The following is a 23,518-nucleotide window of genomic DNA, read 5'->3' on the forward strand; positions in this document are numbered from 1 at the left end:
TCTCAGTCTTTTCTTCTCCAAACTAAAACAAACCTAATTTTTCAATCTTCTATCATAGGTCAGATTTTCTAGACCTTTAATCATTTTTGTTGCTCTTCTCTGGACTTTCTCCCATTTGTCCACATCTTTCCTGAAATGTGGCGCCCAGAACTGAACGCAATACTCCAGTAGAGACCTAACCTGTGCTGAGTACAGCGGAAGAATTACGGTACTTCTCGTGTCTTGCTTATAACACTCCGGCTAATACATCCCAGAACGTTTGCTCTTTTTGCAACAGTGTTACATTGTTCACTCGTATTTAGCTTGTGATCCACTGTGACCCCCAGATCCCTTTCTATAGTACTCCTTCCTAGGCATTCATGCATGGTGTCATGGACATATAGGTTATGAAAAGGGTTAATAACATGTTATTTTCTAATACTGCATGATGAATGATGTGGCAACAGAGAACTTACTAAATAAGGATTGTTCAAAAAAAAAAAAAAAAAAAAAGCAGCCGCCATTCCTGTTTAAAACAAATTACTTTAAATAATCTGGACACCAAAATTAGGTCTCCAGTACAAGTTACTATTCTATCCACATCTGCTTTTACAAGAAGTGTAGTATAAATCCTTTGTTTTAAATCAGTATAACTACTTACAATTAAAGCAATCGTGTAGCTTTTCTATTATGGGTACATCGGGTCATTCATTATAATCTCTTCTTCTGCCCTGTTTTCAATTGCTAATTTCATAAAGTTTGAAATATTTGATATTTTCATCGTGCTATAGAATTAGTCTTTTAGAACAGTAATTTTCTTCTAACGCTTGCATTAAATTTATGATTAGACAATTGTTTTAATTTGATATGTGGATTATATCCCAAAGACAGTGTATATATGGACATATGCATCTGGTTTACTTACCTTGCCAGTGAACACACACACACAATCTAAAATTTAGTCCACTAAGCAAATCACATCCTCACTTATACAATTCAGTTTCAAATTATGTTAAAAAAGCATTGAACAGAACTGCCTAGCTAGCTCTAGATGGCAGCAAGATGCAAGTGTAACAGTCAGTATGTCCTTTGAGTCTATTTCTGTCTTCACACATTTTGCAATGAAATCCTGCTTTAAGAATTCTTTGAAACCACAATCCTTTAAAAAGAGTTGGTTCTATAGCTAGTCTTTAAACTCATCCAAACATAGTTGGGTTTTTTGTTTTATTTTTATAAGTACTGTATGTCACAATTCCCAAGTAACTACACCTCTGACCCCTCCTTCTGGTCTGAAGTGTACCACTGAGGTACTGGCCTCAAGCAGTCACCTCTATCTTGAGGTGGAACTGCATGATTCTCCCACTCACAGACTCAGATCTGGCTGCAGTCCCCAGTGATTAATTGTAATTCCTCAGCAGGTCTGACTAATGTTCAGCACCTGCTGTTTTCTTCTCTCTAGAAAAAATGACAGTGGTAACCAGTGACCACACAGCTTTCTTAAAACAAAGTATTTATTTAAAACAAAATCATTTCAGAAAAAATAGATCTCAAAAACCAGTAAGCCAATCCCTATGTTTGCCTGTCCATCTGTCTGCAAGGCTTACCATTCCCTGGAAGCTGGGGGAAAAAATCCAACTCTTTCAGACTCTTCTACAGAGCCTCTCTGTATCAACCTGTCCCCCTGACAGCTGCTGACAACGGACTCCTCTCCACCACCACCACCTCCCCGTTTCCTCAGAAGGGCTTTTTAACTGTTTACTGTTCTTTTGGTTTCTTCATCCAGAATACTGATAGAACAGCTGTGTCACTTTGGCCAGGGGCCTAGAAATATAGCATTGTTCTGTAATTGGCCCCAACCCCGGAAGTGTTTTGTCAGAGATTGCTTAAACAGGCAGCTACTGTGTTGCCTTCCTGTTTGTTCTTCCCCAGTCTCAAACTAAATCAATAAATTCACACAGGAAAGTCTTAGAACCCAATATACAACAACTTGACTTCACTGACAAGGTCACAGAGTGTTCATAAAATTGTTACATCTCAGTATTCTTTGATTATTACATAGCAGCTCCTTGTCCATTACACAGTTTTCAGTTGCTTGCAACTTTGCCAAATTAGCCATTTGGGCATAGAAAATTTCAACCTGGTATATGCCTCAGGCTGAATTTTTCTGGGAAATTTATGGTAAAATGGTTCAAACATTTCCAAAAATAAATTTAGGGGAAAATAAGTTGCTTTGCCCATATTAAAAAAATTGAGTAAAAAAAAGCATCTGAGAAGCTCTAACTTTCCATGTTTTGGAGCAGGGAACTGAAGTTTGACAAAGAGGTCACACTGGCATTAGGGATGTGCCAATAATAATATGCTTACATTTGGCCAGTTTATAAGCCTCTGAAATCTCAGTTTCCACATGCTCAGAGGAGGCTAGCTAGAGTTAGGCAGCTAGATTCTCCAAAGATTCTATTTTTCACTTTGTATGCTCCATTTCCTAACACCATCTACATTTCAACCAGACTCTGCACACACAATACCCACAGAGACCAAACATATTCCAACCCAGGGTTACAAGGACTAAGCAGAACCTTTGCTGCAACTGCTCTTCCCACTGCCAATGGCTGCTGTGGCAGCAAAAACTGGAATTGCAAAGAGGGAGACTGTCTTTCCTATGCTCTCAATGCTCCACCTGCTGCCATCCTTGCAGCCTGGAGAAAGAGGAAGCTGCCTGGCTTTAACGTAGAGGGGCAAGGGGGAAGAGAGTGTTGGAGGCAGGGAGGATAGGATCAGGAACAGAGGGGAAAGCCGACTGTGCAGGAACAAGAGGGGCTGAAACCAGGGAAAACAGGAGTAGAAGGACAGGGAGAGATTGAGGGGCAGGGACAGAAGGGTCTGTTAACCATAAGAGAACCCTTTGTGACAGAACCTGAAATTGAACCTATTATTCCCGAGTCTCAACATTCTTTTACTGTCTAACAAAGTGCTGTGAAACCCACTGGGAAATCTCATCACCATGTCCCTCTAGTGGCAAATCCAAGAGAAAGATAACAGCCTTCTATGCTATCAGTTAGAAGCCTGAGAACTATGCTGTGGATCTAAAGATCCCAAACCCTGATGAAAATCCATATGAAGTATTAACAGAATTCCACCTTATTGAATTTGTTTTTTTCAATTTTTAAGTTCTTAATTTTTTAAGAAGTTACATTAATAAATGACATTAAAAGAATGTTAACACTAAAATCAAATTCTCAAAAGTTAGGAAACGTATGAATTAAGGTTACCCATGCAACCTTTATTTGGTTCCCTTGGGCTTATGCATTACTATACCAGTCTTTAGTTAGATGATCCTGTCCTCCCCACTTCCCTTTCCTCCTTTCACCCCCACAGGACTTCTGCCTCATTCATGCATAGAATTAACAGGGTTGTTTTTTCAAAATGGGCTATACTAACAATTCTGTTGTCCAGAAGAACAAAGTGGCAAAGCTTACTTTCTGTTCAATTATTTTCCTTTTTAGAAAGTCCCACAATAAACTAGAGGTTAAATCCTGAACTTAGAGAGCTAAGTATAAACAAATATTGCTTTTGTGGTCCGCAAATGAAAAAAGTAAATAAATGTTATTTACCTTTTAAGATACCTTCATTTGACTCTTCAAGGAATTTTTCAAAATGAACAGGTGGTTTCAATAATGAGGTTCACAAAAACCTCTTAAAACGTACTCTAAAGAAAACAGTATTTTCTAACTATAAACTATTAAATTTACTATTTTCACTATTACGTTTACTTACTAAGTCACACAACTCAAACACCAGAAGATACGGGATGGCTTCCACACACTGCCCAATACACTGCAGAATATTTGGATGCTGAAGAATGCTATAACAAAATACAAACAGATTATTTTAAGTCAGAAAGACAGCAATACACATTAATAGCTCTAACATGATTGAATACTACTATCCACTATGCATCTCAGTTTTCTCTTTTGAAAGTCAGATTTAAATCCACATAGAAACAGTATAAGAGGCAGATCTTCAGACTCAATAAATCCCCTTTGATATACTCTAGCAGTGCAAGGAAATCTTCAAGATGCCTTAAGTGGACAGCTGAGAATTCTCCTGGCACCGGGAACCTCAAGTGGTGTAAAGAGACAATGCTGCTACATCCTGTTTCCCCCTCCCCCATGGTGTATGTGTTGGGAGCATGCAAGGCATACCAGGGGCATACTGTGCTCCAGTACCCCCCGTGGGACTGTACAACCATTGTAGTTTAAAGCAGCCAGTTACGCAGTGTCCCCTCTGCCCCCAGAACTGGCAGTGGAAACAGGACAGCCACTTTTGCCCACTCCCTGAAAAGCACATGAAGATTCAGCTTTTAGTTTCCAGCCAATTCTCTTGAGTATCCTTGGACTCCAAAACAGGAGACCAAACAAATGGAGTTTACTTATCTGTAACTGGAGGTTCTTCGAGATATGTGATTCCTGTCTGTATTCCACAAGTGGGATATGTATGCGCACTATGCACCTGAGTCAGGAATTTTTTTGCCAGCACAGTCAGATGGCCTACACCTCCGTTGTAGTTCCCGTTGTGCTCAGAATCAAGGGTATAAAAGTGGTGCATGCAATTCTGTTTCCCATACTGCAGTTCAGAATAATCTGAAGGGGGGGGGGGGGGGGGGGGGGGAAGGGGGAGTGGAATACAGATAGGGACCACACATCTTGAAGAACCTCCAGTTACAGGTAAGTAACCTCAATTTCTTCTTTAAGCAATAGTCCCTATGTGTATTCCACACATGGGAAATTAATAAGCCAAAACAGTCAGATGGCATGGGTGCGAGGATGCAGATTTGATAGTCGACTGTAATACTGCTGTCCCCACAGCTGTATTTGCAGTTAATGACTGGACCAGTGCTTATCATCTCAGGAAGGTATGCAAATTGCTACAAGTAGCTCTCCTACACATCTTTAGGAGGAGTATGTCTCTCAGTAATGCAGCCAGAATAGTTAGCCCTCTAATGGAATGAGCCCTCACCCCTTTGGAGGGGGACTATGAGCTAGTTGTAACAAAGGGTAATACAACCTGAGATCTAGTTTGAAAGTCTCTATGTCAATTTAGCTTAACCCCTTGATCACTGTGTTATGTAAACAAATAGTTTAGCTATCTAACATCCTTTGTTCTTTGCAGATAAAAGACCAAAGTCCTTTGGACATCTAGAGAATGCAGCCATCTCTCTTCACTTGAGAGGTGGCTTTTGGAAAAAAATTCTGGTAAGTGGATTACCTGACTCATATGAAACTCAGAAACTACTTTAGGAATGAATCTAGGGTGAGGTCGTAAAGAGATCTTTTCTTTATAGAAGATAATATATGGTGAGTCTGCCATGAGTGCTCCCAGCTCACTGACTGTTCTGACTCTCTCAGCATATGCGCAGCGTGCCCAGCCATTTGACTGCATTGTCATCAGCCAGTGAAGAGCCAATAGTCCACTGTCAAAGTAAGTCAGCAGGCACTTGTCAAGGATGTGCAACATAGTCTGAAGTTGACCACATCTACATCATGGGATGAAACCCCACTTGAAAATGCTGGCCGCACCATTGCCTTGCTCTGTCCGAAACCAGTTCGGGGACAACCACAGGTACCTTGGCAAGTCAAAACCTGACAGGCAGTTGGTTGGGTCAGTGATGAGAGAGTGATTAATGACTGTCGTTGCTGACCACTCGTTACGCCAAGCGGATTCCATCGTCATGTCCTGTGGAGGCATACGTGACCATAAAGGAAGTCTATAAGAGAGGCGCACTGGCAGGTGGTTGATGAGGTCTGAATACAGATGCAAGTCGCTATTCTCACAGATCTTGACCTGGTGCATGATGGAGGCCCCCTGACGGCGAATATGGGGCGGTGCTATGTTATAAATATTGGTAGCCATGGCAATGGAGTTGCACTTAAAGTCCCGGTAACAATACACATAGCTTTTTTAAGCTCTACATTGACCACCTCATGTGAGACAAGTGACACCAGACAGGAGCACAATACTCTGCTCTTGAGTCGCAGAGGGCAAGGGCTGATGTTCTAAGCACCTGGGCACAAGCACCCCAGATTGAGCTGGCCAGTTTTCTGAGCAAGGTGTTCTGAATGCTAACTTTGACTGCTGTCTTTTTCAAGTGGTTGCAGTACATCAATGACCTATCCAATGTCTTCTGACTGACATTACGGCTATTAGAAAGGCCAACTTCATGGACAGACAGGCCATAGAGCACGTGGCTAGAGACTCAATGGGGGACTTAGTGAGCAAATATAAAACAAAACTGAGGTCGCACTGAGGTGCTAATTTCAATGGTGGAAAGTGTTACCTGAAATTGGGCCAGCTAGTAAGCTTAGGGAGGACTAATGACCCACCAGAGTTTGGCAGAAAGCAGCACTTTTATTACACTGATAGCTAAGCTCAAAAGAAGTGCTGGGAGGTCACACTCACACTTGCATACTCACACTCCCAGGACAGGCACGGCACTGGAGATGTCAGGATTTTTCAAGGTAAGTGTCCCCCAGTGCAGCAATGGACGTCGCGATGAAGGTAAGTCTTCCCTAGGCACAATGGAATGCAATGGTGAACCACTGGCCAGGCGGTCCTGGCGAAGGGCCTTCACGGGAGAGTCCCAGACACCTTGTCTACCTGGGAGCTCTTCTGATCATCCAGCTGTTCAAGCAGCCCATTCATTTTACAGGAGGGAGGGGAGGGGGAAAGCCACTTCACAGGTATTTAGAGAGGGAGAGGAGACAAAAGTTGGGGGAGGAAGTGTAACAGACCTTTTGAGCAAACAGGTTACACATAGCATACAGAACACTGGTGCTCCTACAACTGAAAGGATCTGAGAAATCTAGTTGACAGGATGAGTGAATATGTATGGTTATCCATCAGAGGATGGAAAGCGCTGATCACTGTTAAATGCACACTCAGAACTGAGCACAAGACCCAAAGACTTAAGTGTAAGCAGATTCTCTAAGATAGCAGGAATTCCAGCAGATTCCATAAACAAGGTACACTGGTGAGCCACAGAGGAGAAATGCTTCCATCTGTGGAATAACAGCTTCTCATAGCGTGTTTTCTGCCTTTGGTTAAGGATGGACTTCACCCTTTTAGAACATGAGCACTCTACTTCTGATGCCCATCCAAATACCTGGCCATGAGCTTGAACCTGCCCTTATACTGTGTTAGAAGGTCCAGCGGTGTGTGGGTGTTCATGGGTGGGTGAACTGACAGCATAAGCAGATGCGTAAACCAAAACTGTCTTGGCCAGTGGGGTGCAATCAGGATGACTCAAGCTCTGTCTTGGTGGATCTTCCATAGAACTTGTATCAATGGCCTAGGAGGAAAGCTATACCCCAGGCAACCCTGCCATGACACCAGTAGGGCATCTGTCTTGGAGCCCTTGCCCAGGGCTGCTCTGGAGAAGTACTGAGGAAGTTTCCTGTTCTCCCATGAGGCAAAAAGGTTCCAGGTCAGCGTTCCCCAAATGGGCAAAGACATTGTCAAGAACCAAATTGTGAATCTCTGATTTGTGGAAAAATGTCTGCTCAGGCACTCTGCTAGGGAGTTTTGCACCCCTGGTAAATAGGCTGCTGATAGTGTTATGCGATGGCTGATGCACCAATTCCAGAGGATGACTGCCTTTATGCACAGAGGAAGAGATCTCCCTCCGCTTGTTTACATAAAATACCCTTATGTTGTCCGATATTATTTGGACATGTCTGGATTGGATGAGTGGGAGAAAGGCAATGCAGGCTCAGTGGACCACCCGCAGTTCTAGTGATGTGACATGCATTCTGGACTCCCATATGGTCCAGATGCCTTGTGCCATATGATTGCCCACATGAGCACCCCAACTCAAGAGGGAGGCATCAGTAATGATGGTTGCCCTCAGGAATTGTGTGAGGAAAGGGATCCCCACCCAAATCTTCTCTGGTTTTGTCCACCAGACGAGAGTCTCTAAAACTCTAAGCAGAACTGTTCTCTTGCTGTTTATGTTGTATTTCTCTGGTGAGTACATGGCGAGAAGCCAAGCTTGTAGTCAGCAAGGATGAAGCCTCCCTAACAGCATCACAGGTGTACATGAGGCAAAGCAAGGAAAGGCAAGTTCTGATTGATGTCCTGGATTTGATAGTGACCTGATGTATGAGAAACCTCTCCAGAGGTAGACATGGCTTTGCTATAGTCGAGTCCAATGTCTTCCCTATAAAACTCATGCAACTCATGGGGGTCAACATGCATTTTTCATGATTGATACAGACACCCAGGGAAGGCAGAAGGTTGAGCAGAACACTGGCTGCCTGCTGGACTACCTTGTAAGAACTGCCCATCTGAAGCCAGTTGTCTAGGTAAGGAAAGATTGTAAATCCCTTTCTTCTCACCCAAGCTGGCACAACTGGAAAAAAAACCATTGTAAAGACCCTGGGTGCAGTAGCTAGACCAAAGGAGAGGCCTCTGAATTGAAAATGCGCTTTATCAAAGAGGAACCAAAGAACCTCCCGTGCGCTGGGTGGATGTCTATGTGAAAATATGCATCTTTCATGTCAAGAGCTGCCAATAATGTGTGTCTTCTGTTCAGCTGTCTCAGATCAAGAATTGGGCTCCATTTCCCATTCTTCTTGGGGATCAAGAAGTAAAGGGAACAGAACCTCTTCCCTTGATGCTGAGGTAAAACCCTTTCTATGGCTTCCCTGAGAAGAAGGAAGTTCACCTAATGTAATAGAATCGCCTCATGAGAGTGGTCCCTGAAAAGGAACTGGGAAGGGGGTTTGTGGGTAGAAGGTACCAGAAAACTCAATTAGATAGCCGCCATGAATATCTCTGATACTCATTCACCTGTATTTAGAGCCCTCCAGTTTTTGGCAAATTGGGTAAGGCGGCCTCCGAATATAAGAGGAGGAAAACGAAGCAGAATCAATAAAGGGACATGGGTCTTAACAGTCCTATCAACAGAAACTCTTCGATTGAGGATTAAAATACGATGTGGCATTGGATGTTGTAGAAGCTGGGTACCTGGGTCTAGAAAACCCTGTCTCTTGCATGGTGCCTCCTGAGTACACTGGTGGTAAAACAGCTGAGGATGCAGTCTTGTCCTATACCCCAGTGTATGGTAAATTAACCTGAGGCTCCTGTACTTTCTCAAGCTGAATCTGTACCTGTACATGAGCTTTTGATACTGTTTGAAGTCATCTGGCAGAGAGGGAGTAGCTGGAGTAACCACCTCATCCAGTGAAGACAATGAAATTGCTTCAAGAAACAGCGAATCCAGCTCACCTTCTCCTTCCAAGTATCCGACAGGGCCAGTTGCAAGAGTCCAGGTGATGGCAAATAGGACTCCTGAACTGATCCTGGGTATCTAGCCTAGGGCTCCCACAGTCTCCAATACTAGCAGTAGGATGGATCAACTGGCACAGAACCACCCCAGTTGTAGGGTCTCAGACTTATCTGAAGAGAAAGCCAGATCCCTCATCTCCAGCAGAACCAACAATACCGATGGCTGTGCCTCAAGGCTGGCAGGTGGGATGGATACAACTACCTTATCAAGATGGTCTCTTCTTCTGGTGTATTAATGTGCCAGAATAGAGATGGTCCTAATAGGAGGGGTGAACGTGGATAGTGAAGAGCAAACGTCCTCCAGGGAGACGTAGGTCTCTGATAGCAAATAGACTCTCCTTATACCTCAGGGCAAAGTCGTCAGAACCAGAGCTTCCCTGGGCACCGCGGTCAGCTCCCTCCAGAGCTGGGTTGCTATCAGTACTGCATCAACTCTAGAAGTGGATGGGAGCACCAGTAGCTGTCTATCCCAAGCCTTCACCATCCGAGCTGATGTCAAAAAACAGTTACTAACCTTTCCGTAACTGTTGTTCTTCAAGATGTGTTGCTCATGTCCATTCCAGATTAGATATGCGTCTGCCGCACACACCATCCCTGGAGATTTTTCCCGCAATGGTATCCATCAGGCCGGCTCTAGCACACTCTGATGCCCCATGTTCACGTACCAGTCGAAGGGACCCAGAGGGCCCCACACCCTCTCCATTCCTTCTTGCCAGCTAACTCTGAAGAGTGGCAGGAAGATAAGTCGTGGAATGGACATGAGCAACATCTTGAAGAACAAACACTTGTGGTAAGGTTAGTAACAGTTTTTTCTTTTTCAAGTGCATCTTCATGTCCATTCCACGTTAGCTTTTTATCATTGTGTTTGGGTCACTTGCAATTTAACTTGGTGGTGGGAAAAAAACTATCTGTATAACCTAATCGCTTCTTTGATTGGATTGAACATTTGTTTAATGTTTAAAAACAGATAAGATGCTGCTTAAAAATAAGTTTTGTTAAAAAAATAATGTACGTAAAGCATTGCCAACTCTTGTGATTTTATCACAAGTTTCACTATATTTGGTTTTTCTCTCAAAGTTCAAGCTCCTGGAGGCAAGTGACTACATGAAAATCTCAGCATCAATTTAAAAAAAATCTCTAGCCTTCATGCCTGCAGAGAAAAGCCCAACAATGCAAACCAAGTGTACTCTTAACAGGGCCGCCCAGGGGAGGGGGAGGGCAAGTGGGGCAATTTGCCCCAGGGCCCGCAGGGGCTCCCACGAGAGTTTTTCAGGGCCCCTGGAGCGGGGTCCTTCACTCGCTCTGGGGGCCCCGGAAAACTCTCGCGGGGCCCGGACCCCCGGAGCTTCTTCCGCTCCAGGTCTTCGGCGGCGGGGGGTCCTTCCAGTGCGGGACCCGCCGCCGAAGTGCCCTGAAAACCCGCGGGGGGGGAGGGGGGGGAGAACCCGCCGCCGAAGTGTCGGGTCTTCGGCGGCAATTCGGCGACGGGGGCCCCCTGCTGCCGAAGGACCCCCCCCCCCCCCCGAATCCTCTGGGCGGCCCTGACTCTTAAAGGCTCAAAAATTGGAAGGCAATAAAAACACAAAACTGCATTATTTAAAAATCTCATGATCTAGGGGGATATGTCTGACTCAGTTTTTGATAATTTAGTGTTGATAATATTGAATGTGTATTTTTCCTTTCTTAAACTACCAACATTTACTTTAGATTAACAGACTGAAAAGGGAGAACAGAGGTGAGTATCATATAAAAAAGAAGCATAATATTGAACAAGATAGCCTTCCATGGTTTACGTATATATTAGTAGCATGGACTATCTTCAAGTTACCCAAGGTATGAGAGGCTACTTACTAGTAAGGTTCTCCATTTCTCAAAAACTGTTCTTGTTCTTTGGGACCTGCATTTGCCTTTAATTCCTTCACTATTACTCTCGCTACACTAGTACCTGAGTAGATCTCCCCAAGTAGGACCTGAAAAACAAACAATTCTACATTACATAGTTTCAGTCACATTTAAAGAGGAAGTATCTGGTTTCCTGTTATACCTCAATTACAACACAAAGAAAAAACGAGGTCACTAGAAACATGTGTCTACGGGTGTTTTCTGGCTTTTTTGCTAACACATCCAAAGCTTTGATAATTAAGCTTCCACACTTAAGAAATTATTCTGACAAGCAAATTAATCCTCTGCATTTTAAAAAATGTATGTATATTTTTTTAAATAAAAATTGGAGTTAAAGTGCTTTTCCTAAAAAAGCTGCTTAAATTAAAACAGCGATTTATATGCTCAGTCTACTGAAGTGGAATTTCTGACTATTTTAAGTAATGTTTTGTTAAGCAGCACTGCATCTGAATTAAAGAGATAGCAATGAGATGGAAAACAAAGTGCATGCAAACAGCAATACAAATTAATTCTAAAGACAATTTTCTTGTCGCGTTATTACTTTGGATAAATATCATTTTAAATGGTAATATAGGTCTCTACTTAGGAATAAAATCTCAACTGCAGAACTACAATATTAAAGGAGGATTTTTCACCTTTCCAAACCAGCCATTTCCAATTTCTTGAATATAGTTTAGACTCTGACGTGCAACTTGAGACTTTGATCCTTCTGTTATAGAAAACAAAACAAAAAACACAAATCAAGCCACTCAAAATGGCCAAAATTACCTATTTTGTTGAATAGGTTGCTGAAATAATGCATGATCCTAAAATGCTAAAAAAAAATTTAGTTCTTACACTACTAATTACAGTACACTACAATACAATGCACATATTAAGCTAAGCAGCAGAAAATACTGTTAAATGTATACAACAACAAAGTATTAAAACAAGGCTAACCTAAGGACAGAAATGAAAGCCAAAGCTGACACTTCTCAACTTGTTTAGGCTTTTAAACAGATTCAACTAGAAACTGATCCAAGACCAATGAAATACCTTTGCACAATAATGCAAGTTAAGGATGACGTGTAAACTTTAGCTTTCAACACATCCAGATATACTGCAAACCAACAAAAGCAAGAAAGTCAAAACAGCTGAGTTTGCATTTAGCTCTGTAAATATATCTGCATTAGACGGTCATGGAATCTATTAAATCACTGTTTACAGGAGTCCCACATAAATGGCAGAACACAAGCCCACAGCAGATCATGGAATACTCACGGCTTTTACAAGCCCTGATTAGCCACCTTACCAGCAGAGCTCCATTTCTTTACTCACCGACCCAGCTGCTCTAATTGCAGCCTCTACCTATGTGAGGGGAAATTTTCTTTTTTAAAAAATGTACTTCACACGAAAAGCCTCCTTGGCCAACTGCTGGGAAATCTGAAACCCTTAGCCTTTATCTACACTGGCAAAAATATACCCATAATTCACAGCCAGTGCAGCGCCACTGGTGGTAACAAGAAGTTGCAGGGTAGACAAGGCTCAGAAGCGTTTATGTTCCATACCAGTTAGAATTGTTAAAGACATCTAAGCCCTGTCGACAGTACAATACAGCTTTTGTCACTGCTACCATGAGTTGCTCTAGTGGTAGCTCCCATTTTTGCCACTGTAGGCCAGGTCTATACTAGGAGCACTTTACCAGTATAGCTTATTTCAGGCCCTCCTTCCCCACCCCCAAAGCAAAACATGCTATATCTGAAAATGAACAGTTTTGCCAGTATACCTGTCTAAACTAAGGGCTTTTGTCAGCACAACTATGTCAAACAGGGATCATACGTCATCACAATTCTAACCAATACAGCAATAACAGTAACAGTTTGTAGTGTAGACCTTGCCATGGAAACAATCTTGGGGGAGAGCAATCTGCTGAGGTGACAAGACAGTCTCCCCTTTTGGGAAAGTAAAGGGCAGGGGGGGAAGTGTGTTAAATCAAATGCTGAGATTTTGTGATCCTAGTCAGTTTTGCTTAAGAGTCAGCTCTGCAGAGCTTAAAGAAGCAACTGATTAATCCTAATCAGTTTTCCTTTACAGCTCTCAACTCTGTTTTTAAAAATAAGCAGGACAAAAAACAAAAACCCAGGTACAAGAAGACAAACAGCACAAAAGAGGGGAAAATGCAAATATCAGCAAATAGGCATACGAAAGAAGGCAAGAAAGGGAAAACAGGCCTCTTTCAGAAAGTCTCCTGCTTTCAGGGCCGCCCGGGGGTGGGGGTAAGTGGGGCAATTTACCCCAGGCCCCTGGCCCCGGAGGGGCCCCCATGAGAATATAGTATTCTATAAGTATTGCAACTTTTTTTTTATGGAAGGGGCCCCTGAAATTGCTTTGCCACCAGGCCTCCTGAATCCTCTGGGCGACCCTGCCTGCTTTTTAGATCTTTAACCTCACAGGTCTAAGATTTTTGGTTTGTTGTTTTTTTGTTGTTTTTTTTTTTGGGGGGGTGGGGGGAGAGAATTGAGTGTCTGCAGTAAGTTGTCCCACACAAGGTTTAAAAGTTCCCTCAAAAATGCTTAGGTGAATGCCATCAGCTTCTGCTAAAGCTAAGCTTTACCAAAACAAAAAATTTTTTCAAGCCCTTAAGGTTACAAAGACATACTCAGTCCATATTAGGAAGGCGAACTGATACAATGCTGTCTTCTTCTACAGACAGATTCAGAGCATCTATTGCGCTCATATTCTTCTGCAACTGGCAGAAGAATGAAAGTTAACTAGCCTTGTCAGGTTTCACTGCTGATTTTCAGAATCTCATGAGAAATAGTAAAACTGATAGTTATTTTCATTCTGCTGGTGTTGGGAAAAACTAAGAGCAACAGCAAAGGAAAGCAGTAGACCTGTTCACCAGAAAGATTTTTATTATTATTTATTATTATTTTTTAATGGAGCCTGGGAGATGTGTTGAGTAGCAGGACTCCTCTCATTGTAAGGAGGAACAAATAGTGTTTCTTCACCCTTGTAAAAGGAAACTGGGAGAAGGCACAGGAGATTGAAGGGTATCTTTAAGTATAAAAAGACTACCTGGAGAAAGATAAAGATTGGACTCACAAGTAGGGTCCAAAGAGAGAACCCTAATATCAAATCCCAGCACCTTCCGATTTTCACAGTAGCTGACTTTTCACCTGCTATTGTCTCTGGACATAAGACCCTCCCAAATCCCACCTTTTGTATTAGCCTGTATCTAGTAAGTTTAGTCTTTTGGCTATTAAGGCTTAGAAATTTCTGCCAGACATCTGCCAGCAGGGCATGAGACTGTGTAAGTGATAAAATAAAGATAAACAGGAATATATGATGCACAAAAGTTTTGTGAGAAAATATAAGGGAACAGACAAACAGCACAACTTTGAGAAAGAGAAGGGTGGTGAGAATGGCAGGAACATGCTTAAAACAACTCAGAAAGAAATACACCATGATCTAATATAAGAAAAAGAAAAAGTAGAGTGAAGTCAGGAGGGGAAAAGAGGAAAAACAAATGCAATAGTGACAGTAAATAGGCTGATTGAACACTATCTAACAAAGATATTTACTGAATTGCACAGAACAGGATTAATTTTTTTCTACTTTTTGGACAGACTTAGTAGTAATATTTTTAAAAGCATAAACAGGAAGATTTTTTTATACATAGTATACAAATGCTTTTTCCTTTTAAAGTTGAAGTTGGTGTAAACTTGTGGGGATGGCAGTAGGCTTAGTGCTCAAGCGAGCAGTAGTTGAGTTCATTTTTCAAGCATGGATTTACATACACAGATGAGGAAGGTTGACTGCCAGAACTCCCAGAAATCTTATAATTGGACATTGATCAATTGAGAACAGTCACCATTGATCTGTAGTTTGGAGGGATCTTTAAAAGCCTTCTTCAGCATGTGAATTCCAGACATGACAGACTAGGACAGTTCCGGTGGAGCTGTTATATTCCATTGTATCAAGGCCTAGAGTTCACTGATTTGTGAACCACAATAAAAGCGTATCATTTCACAGCACATCATGCATATGTACCTGCAGTCTTAACACATGGGCTCAAATACCTTTAAATTACACTGATTATTGCTCATACATAGTGGGCATGACAATTCCTAGACATTTCTAAACCATTCCTACCACATACAAAATGCTCCAAAGGCATTAGTCTACTTTACAGTCTGGATCAATGGCCTTTAAAAAGTTGTGTAAAAAAATAGATATCTTCTGATAAGAGAGTAAAAAGGCACCTGAAATCACTACGGTTTACAATTCTCACTATTAACTTCAAAGCTTCCAAGCATTTTAAAGGTGCAATCCAGTTCATGCATTTGCCTAGAGAAAATTCTTGCGGCAAAGTTAGACATTCTCATGGAATCATTGGTAACCTGGAAAGACCACATTAATAGGTAGCAGATATATAGAAAATTCAGCATGTACACTGCTGAAATATAAGATACTGTATTTCTTAAGCAAAAATGCCAGAAGTCATTTAGTTAATGGTTTTCTTTTTAAAACTCTGGATAGTTACTGAAGTCTCCTTTGGGTTTGCTCTCTAAACACTTGCAGTTGGCCATGGATGTATTGCCAGAGAGATTTCTTTGCATTAATCAGAAGTATTAAGTGCATCTAGAAATAGTAATTCCATATTTTATATTAAATAGTAATTTGTACATAATATTTTACATGCTGCAATTAAATTAAAGGTAACTACAGTTTCCTATATAGGGACTGTGCTTTTTTTTAAGTATACATGAAACCTTTTTAATCACAGTGGGGAAATTAATCTGATTCCATTTTTCAGCATCATCCTCACAGATTTGAAGCAAAGGATGTTCACAGTAAAAATAAGCTAATGGCGTGACAAACAGGGTTACAGGTACAAGTTTCAGATACCCCCAAAATCTGCTAAAATGAAGCTCAATCTTGCTCCCACTTAAGTCAGTGGCTAAAATTCTACTAGCTTCATATGGAACAGACCCTGGTCCATGAACCAGGACTATTAAGAGGCAAAAGTTATACATGGCCAAACTAAGTATCTCCATCTAGTCATAGATAGATAGATAGATAGATAGATAAAGAGTGGAAAAAGTCATCTATTAAAATATTAACTATGCACTCTAATTTTTGAAAATTTAGATTCTGCAAACTATTTTATAGCTGATTTCTGAAAAGAAATATGAATAAATTTTATTTTGTATCTAACAGAAAAACAATTTTTTCTCAATTTCATAAAGTTCTTATGCTGCAATAAAAATAATTTACAAATAAACATTTGCCTAGACTCAGTCAGTAAACCCTTTAGTAAATAAACAATAGATTTGTGTAATATATACAGTATAAACAAGATGCACATATGAATACTATATTTCAGATACTAGAATTCTAGATGACTATCACTTGATCATCTTCAGTTTCATAGTAAGAAAAGGTTCACATCACCTGCAGGAGGCTGAAACTGGGATGGAGCTGGTAAAGCAATGGTCGGAACTGAAAGAGTAAACACTTCTGCTGGAGACTGAACAGACGGGGTATCTTCTGCTGGTGGTGTAAAATCTATTTCATCATCAAAATTATCTTCAAATTCCTGCAAGAGCAAAGATTTTAGGAAACCACGATACAAGGAATCTTACTGCCTTCAAACTGGAAGACTAATATATTCTTTCACAGTTCATCAGATTTGAACATGAAAACTTGATTACATCAGAATTATTAGCTCCGGGGTGACAAACGCCCCATCCAGAGACAATTGCAATGTGTGTTATAATATATTTAAGCGGTTTTGTTTAAAAAAAAATCATTCAGATCTAATTTCTTTTCAAGTTCTCTAGTAGTTGAGCAAATTTATTCTTTTCAACAAACCACTTCCATTTTAAAAAAGGACTTTGAAAACAAGATTCCCCCGAGGTCCTGCATTTCCAAAAACAATCATCGATAGCAATAACTTTATTCTTTTTTCATTTAATCACAATGTTATAAAGGTAGAAGCATTGCTAGTCTGATATGCTAAAAATTACAGAAAGATTTCAAAAGATGTTGCCCTAGATGATATAAATAACTTGATCAAACATCTATATTATCTCAAAGCAGCCGAGCCCTAAGCTTCACTTCCAATAATTCCAAGTAATTCCAAATTCACAGAGGACACAAAGATAGCTGTATTTGAATACTAATCAGAATTTTTCCACTAGGCAGAGTTTAGGTATTGCTACGTTGTACTTTCTAATCACTTACTTAACAGAAGTTCTGTAATCCTGTCAATAAGTAACAATGGCAATTAGACAAACAAAACAAGGACAATATAGGAAGAACTGATCTTTATCACATAGTCTTGCAAAGTATTAAACTACTAGTAAAATTATTAGCAAATGATATCTTATGATAACTTTTTACTGTAGTAAATTACAAGTAACTTGCTATAGTATGCACTCTGGGCCAAGTTCTGCACTTATTTGTGTTCAATGGTGTTGCACAGCATGTAAGCAAGTGCAGAATTTGGCCATTTCAGGGGAGGAAAAATGTTTAAATCACATCCACTGTACAGTGATATTCTGAATCATTTGTACGTTAGTTATATCATTATCCATCCCAGATTACTTTTGTATCATGTTTAACTTCAATGCTTACCTTAAAGTCTATCTCTGGATCTTTACAGCAGGAAACACAGTTCATAAGCAGTATTACCAGGATTACTAAACTACATGCAGCCAAAGCCACAAAAGAGGAAGAAACTTCAGCTGCAGCTATTTCCCCTAGAAATAAACACACATGCAGTTTTAAACAAATGTATTTAAGTCTTAAAGTTTAAAACTTTTTAAAACATGCACAATAAATAGTGATTGGCAGCGTAAGATACAAATGAATTTTAGGGTATATGTCCATGCTGCAATTAAACACCTATGACCAACCCATCAGCTGATTTGGGCTTGCGGGGCTGTAAAACTGCCCAGGCTCCAGGACCCACCCCCCCCTTGTGGGGTTTCCGAGGTTCAGCCCAAGCCCAAACACCTATACTGTAATTTTATACCCCCTAGTGCCCGGGTCAGTTGACGTGGGCCAGCCACAAGTATTCAATTACAGTGTAGACATACCCTAAGTGCTTATGATAATTCCTGCTCACATCCACAGAATTAAGCTTGGCTTGTGGAGAAATATGACATATTAGCAAATACCTAGAAGTTTTTTCACCTTCCTTTGCAGCATTGCATATGTATAATCGATTAGAATCAACTGCTTTTTAGTACGGACGTTATGAAAAATGTCCAAAAATACTGCCTATAGAGAAGTTGGGTTATCACGTACATAGTCACAGATTTGCATGGCATTTTACCAAACAAACAAAGCAGAAGAGCTGCATTAAGATAACAGGGAGGGACAAGGAGTGAGAACCAGGGAAAAGACAGACATGTTCATATAGTTAACTGGGAGGATGCCAAAATATACATCTTCAGAATGAGAGTACTTATTTTTAAAGAAATATGAAGCTATTATATACATATATAACAAACTAGTTTATGAGACTTTTTAATGAGTATTTAAAAGGGAAGCTTGTTTGACTAGATGAGTGAGTTCCACATATGAAAGAAGGCAAAAAGGTAGACATACAAAGACAGATGGCTTGGATTGTGTGAAGGGGAAACTAGTGGGGCTAAGTAAAAAATAATAAAAATAAATAAATCAGGGAAGTAATTAGATTTAAGTTGAGGGTTACTTTCAAGGCAAGAATGAGGAGTCTGAATTTTATTTGGGAGGCCAGAAAGCCAATGAAGAGATTTTCAGAGAGGATGCCTGCTGTGACAGGACCCTAGTATTTGAACTCAGGCCTGCTGGGTATCTAAACCACATCCCCCAGCCTCTGTGCCATAGCAGTAATGCTGAGCCACTGCCCCAACGAGCAGCCTTAGTGCTAAGGGTCTACAGTTCCAAAGGAATCACACTCCAAACCCCTGATTGGCTGGACAGGCAGCATTCCCATTGGATACCTGGGAAAAAGGTATACCTATATAAAGACCCCAACAGGAAGAGGAAGCTGTCTGAGCAACATGTTCTTGCCCGCTGGTTGCTGCCTAGACCACCTGGCCTTGTTGCCCTGCTGCCTCATCTGATCTTGCCTACCTATCCTGCCAACCCAGCCCTTTGAACTAGATCTCCCAGCTACAAACCCCCCTGCAAGAACTCCGACCATAGCTCTGTACTGCCTCTAATAGCAGTTGACCTCCTGAATACCAGACCACCCATGAACCACTTGAGCACAGCTCTGGACTGCCCCTAACCCACTTCAGGCACTGGGGAGGAGTTTGCTCACACTGCTCAGTCTCCTCCTAAGCTCGTCTTACTCCAAAATGGTATGGACCCCATAGGTATGGCATCAAAGGATTCCGAGGGGATGCTGAGCCCCCAGGAGCAGATCACCCACCTACAGGCAGGAAAACCAAATCTTACAGGACACTATGGACCAGCTTTGAGCAGAAAACCATGCTCTTCAGGAACAGATCACAGAATTACAAGCAGGCATGCCTTTCCCAGGCCAGTGTCGTCTTCTGAACCTGAACCCATGGCATCTTTACCAGAGTGCCATGACAGGACCTGTAGCAAGTTTTGAGGGTTTGTGAAGCACTGCAGGCTCCATTTCCTGCTACGGCCCAACATGTACAGGACAGATCAGGCAAAGGTGGGATTGATTATCAGCCTTTTAATAGGCAAGGTCCTGGAGTATGTGTCCTCTCTGCTAGAGCTAGATCATCCCATACTGGCTAGCTGGGACACCTTCCTCAGGACCTTTGCGGCAATTTTCTTTGACCCTCACTGGGCTCACTCAGAAGAGGCAGCCTTACAGAGACTCCATCAAACCTCAGGGTCAGCTGCAATGTATGCAGCTCATCTCCAATGTCTAGAAGCAGACACAGTTGGAATGAGTCAGCCCAGCTACACCAATTCTATCTTGGTCTCAGCAAGGAAATAAAAGATGAGCTTGCACAGAGAGTCTCCAGTGGGTCTAGATGCATTTATTGAGCTTTGATCTGAATCAACACAAGATATAGTGAGCAGCAACTCAAGAGAAGAGGGATTCCACCCCACATCCAACCCCTGCAAAGGTCCACTCACCCAAGCCCATACAAGTGAACTCAGCACAAGCTCAAGTGGGAACACCAATGGCAAGAAAACTTGTGCTTTTACTGTGGTGGCAACTATCTGCCAAGTCCCTGAACCACATGGCCCTGGGGAAAAGACCACTCCAAGCCACAATAAAGAGGTTGAGCCTGGGCTATACCAGGAAAGCCCCAGGAAACCCCCTCCAGCAACCCATACCACGCATTCCACCCAACACGTAGAAGTTGTCCCTATACTTACAGCTCCATTTGCAACTCTGGTTTTAGGATTCCCAACAGGTACTTCTCCCCTAGAAGGTCCTGATTATCACCTGCCTGAGAGTCAACTTCATGGATGCTATTGTGGCTCAACTACCCAAACAGTCAAATGCCACCACTGATTTAGTCAAAACAGTTGACTGCTCCCCTCTGGTCCCGTCAATCAAGAAACTACAGTTTCGGAGGTGATGGTTGGGGAGCACCATGAGCTCTTTGCAAATTTCTATAGACATTTTATACAGGACTACTCCTGAATCCTGGCCCCTACAAGATCTTTGCTGTGGAACCTCGCCAAGTTTGCTTGGAAACTAAAAGCCCAAAGAGGTTTCAAACATTTGAAGACAGCATTTATCCCCATGCCCAGCCTCACACACCCTGACCCAAGCCAGCCATTCATCCTGGAAACTGATGACTCTAATGTCATCATCAGGCAGCGCTGTCACAGAAACAGGGTCTCGACAAAAGTTCAGCCTTGTGCTCTCCCATCCTAAACATAATTATCAGATTTCAGACATGGAGCTACTTGCCATCAAAGCAGCTTTCGAGACCTGGGGGCATTACCTAGAACAGTGGCTCACAACCTTTCCAGATTATGTACCCCTTCCCAGGAGTCTGATTTGTCTCACGTACCCCACGTTACACCTCACTTAAAAACTACTTGCTTACAAAATCAGACATCAAAATACAAAAGTGTCACAGGGCACTATTACTGAAAAAGGCTTACTTTCTCATTTTTACCATATAATTATAAAATAAATCAATTGGGATATAAATACTGTACTTATATTTCAGTGTACAGTATATAGAGCAGTATAAACAAGTCATTGTATGAAATTTTAGTTTGTACTGACTTCGCTAGTGCTTTTTATGTAGCCCATTGTAAAACTAGGCAAATATCTAGATGAGTTGATGTACCCCCTGGAAGGCCTCTGTGTACCCCTAGGGGTACCTGTACCCCTGATTGAGAATCACTAACCTAGAACAGTGGTTCTCAACCTTCCTGGGTTCAGGACCCATTTGTAAATGTTTGTGGACTGTCGCGACTCATCTGGGGGTAGAGACTCATGGGTGGTTTTGGTCAGATCCTGGCCCTAGGGGGGTGGGAGATCCTGCCTGGCACTTACCCCACACTGGCAGCTCCTGTGCTGTGTGGCTGGCTGGGTTTGGCTTGGCTCTCCGCTCCAGGCCTTGTAACCTCCAGGGTTGCAGTGCCACTCAGCTTTGACCCCACTCCCCTGACTGGACCAAATTTGTCAGAATGGAATTGTGACCCCGCTCACGGGGCTGCAGGGCCACTCACTCAAGTTTGGCCTACTGGATTGCCATCATCATGACTGCTGGGCCAAACCTGAGTTGCACTGGGACCCCAGAGGTTGCAGTGCATAGAGCAGGGAGGTGAGCCCCAGCCAACCACGTGGGATATGTGCCACAGGAGCCGTCAGGTGACCCTTTGAAACATTCTGGCAACCCAATGTTGAGTCCCCACCCACAGGTTGAGAAACCCTGACCTAGAAGAAGCCAGCTGGCCAGTTAACATGTTCACTGATTACAAAAATCTAGAATATTTGTGCGCTGCTAAAGCCCTAATCCAACAACAGCTATGCTTGGATCTTTTTTCAAGATTTGATTGCACTATCACCTACTGCCCTGCTCCCACAACAGGAAGGCAGACACTCTGCCCCACAACAGGGAACACGCCAATGATCCTAAAAGATCCTATGAGGAGCCTCCCAGCATCCTGAAACCACACCATTTCCTTGGAGGCTCACCAAACCTCAGGATAAGCTCACACAAAAGGAAGAAGTCCTCCTTGTTCATTGGTGTATTTATGTCCCTGAAAAAAGCCCCCATTTGTCACAGTGCATTTGTGACAATGTCCCTTGGCCCAGAGACTTCAACCAAGCAAAGACTACTTGCATGGCACATCGATCATTCTGGTGGCCAAAGCTCCAATCTGACATTCAGGTCTCCATCAGGTCTTGTGATGCCTGCAGCTGTACCAAAGTGACCTGAATAAAACTCTGGTATATTAATACCTGTGTCAAGACCCCCTCAAGGCCTTTGGCCAGTATTACAACGTACTTCATCATCAAGCTAACACAATCTGAGAGACACCAAACCATATTGATAGTAATGGATCAGCTGACAAAAGCAGTGCCTTTTGTTAATGGGGCACATCTCCCACAGCTGAGGATACTGCTAGTCTCCTCACTGCACATGTTCTCCCTCTACGGCAGGGATGGGAACCTACGACCCAAAGGCCGGATCCAGCCCATTGCTTAATTTCATCTGGCCTGCAGCAAGTATTTCTAAACAAATAGACCTATGACATTAATCTATGGGGGGTGGAGACAGTGGCAGGGACGAGGAAGGAGATAAGCTGAAGATACCGGCTGTAACAGCAACGCTGGGGCAAGGTGGAGCCTCCAGCCACTCTACTGCGTTATGACCCCACAAGGGCCGGTGCTGGAGCCCGGCAGCACATACCTTGTCCTCGGCCCTCGCATGTTTCCGGTGCTCTAGTGTGGAGCAGTCAGTAGTGTCCCCAAGCCCACGCGTGCCTACAGTGGTGTTCGGGTTGCAAGGGTTGTAGTGTGAAAAATTGCTATCCGACTGAATTTGCAACTTCAGTCATCTCACTAAAAAAGCAGGTGAGCTGAACGTTTTATATTTCTCTCTCTAAAAAAAATAAAATAAAATAAGTTGCTTTTTACTTGGGTGTGGCCTGTGATTGATTTTTTCTGTGGGTCAATGGCCCGTGATAGAAAAGAGGTTCCCCACCCTTGCTCTACGGCCTTCCAAACTACATCACTTCAGACCAGGGGCCCTAGTTCATATCTCGGGTTTGGCAGGAGGCATGCCACCTACTAGAGGTGCATGACTATTCATCAACTGCCTACCATCCACAAATAAAGGGTCAATCAGAAAGACTG

At 42.4% G+C, this 23,518-nt stretch overlaps 1 protein-coding gene across 1 annotated transcript in view; it reads right to left on the reverse strand.

Annotated features, from left to right (window-relative positions):
- LMTK2 (lemur tyrosine kinase 2) overlaps window positions 1–17,965 on the reverse strand; it is a 50,950-nt gene extending 32,985 nt beyond the window's left edge. Inside the window, exons 1-5 of the mRNA XM_034783451.1 lie at window positions 17,845–17,965; window positions 16,660–16,804; window positions 11,859–11,932; window positions 11,173–11,291; window positions 3,754–3,841 (exon numbers count right to left, since the gene is read on the reverse strand). Coding sequence (XP_034639342.1) covers window positions 3,754–3,841; window positions 11,173–11,291; window positions 11,859–11,932; window positions 16,660–16,804; window positions 17,845–17,889 — 471 coding nt within the window. The 5' untranslated portion in view covers window positions 17,890–17,965. The remainder of the gene's footprint in view (window positions 1–3,753; window positions 3,842–11,172; window positions 11,292–11,858; window positions 11,933–16,659; window positions 16,805–17,844) is intronic.
- Window positions 17,966–23,518: the final 5,553 nt, after the last annotated feature.

The sequence above is a fragment of the Trachemys scripta genome, chromosome 10 (genome assembly GCF_013100865.1).
Source record: "Trachemys scripta elegans isolate TJP31775 chromosome 10, CAS_Tse_1.0, whole genome shotgun sequence".
Lineage (NCBI taxonomy): Eukaryota > Metazoa > Chordata > Testudines > Emydidae > Trachemys > Trachemys scripta.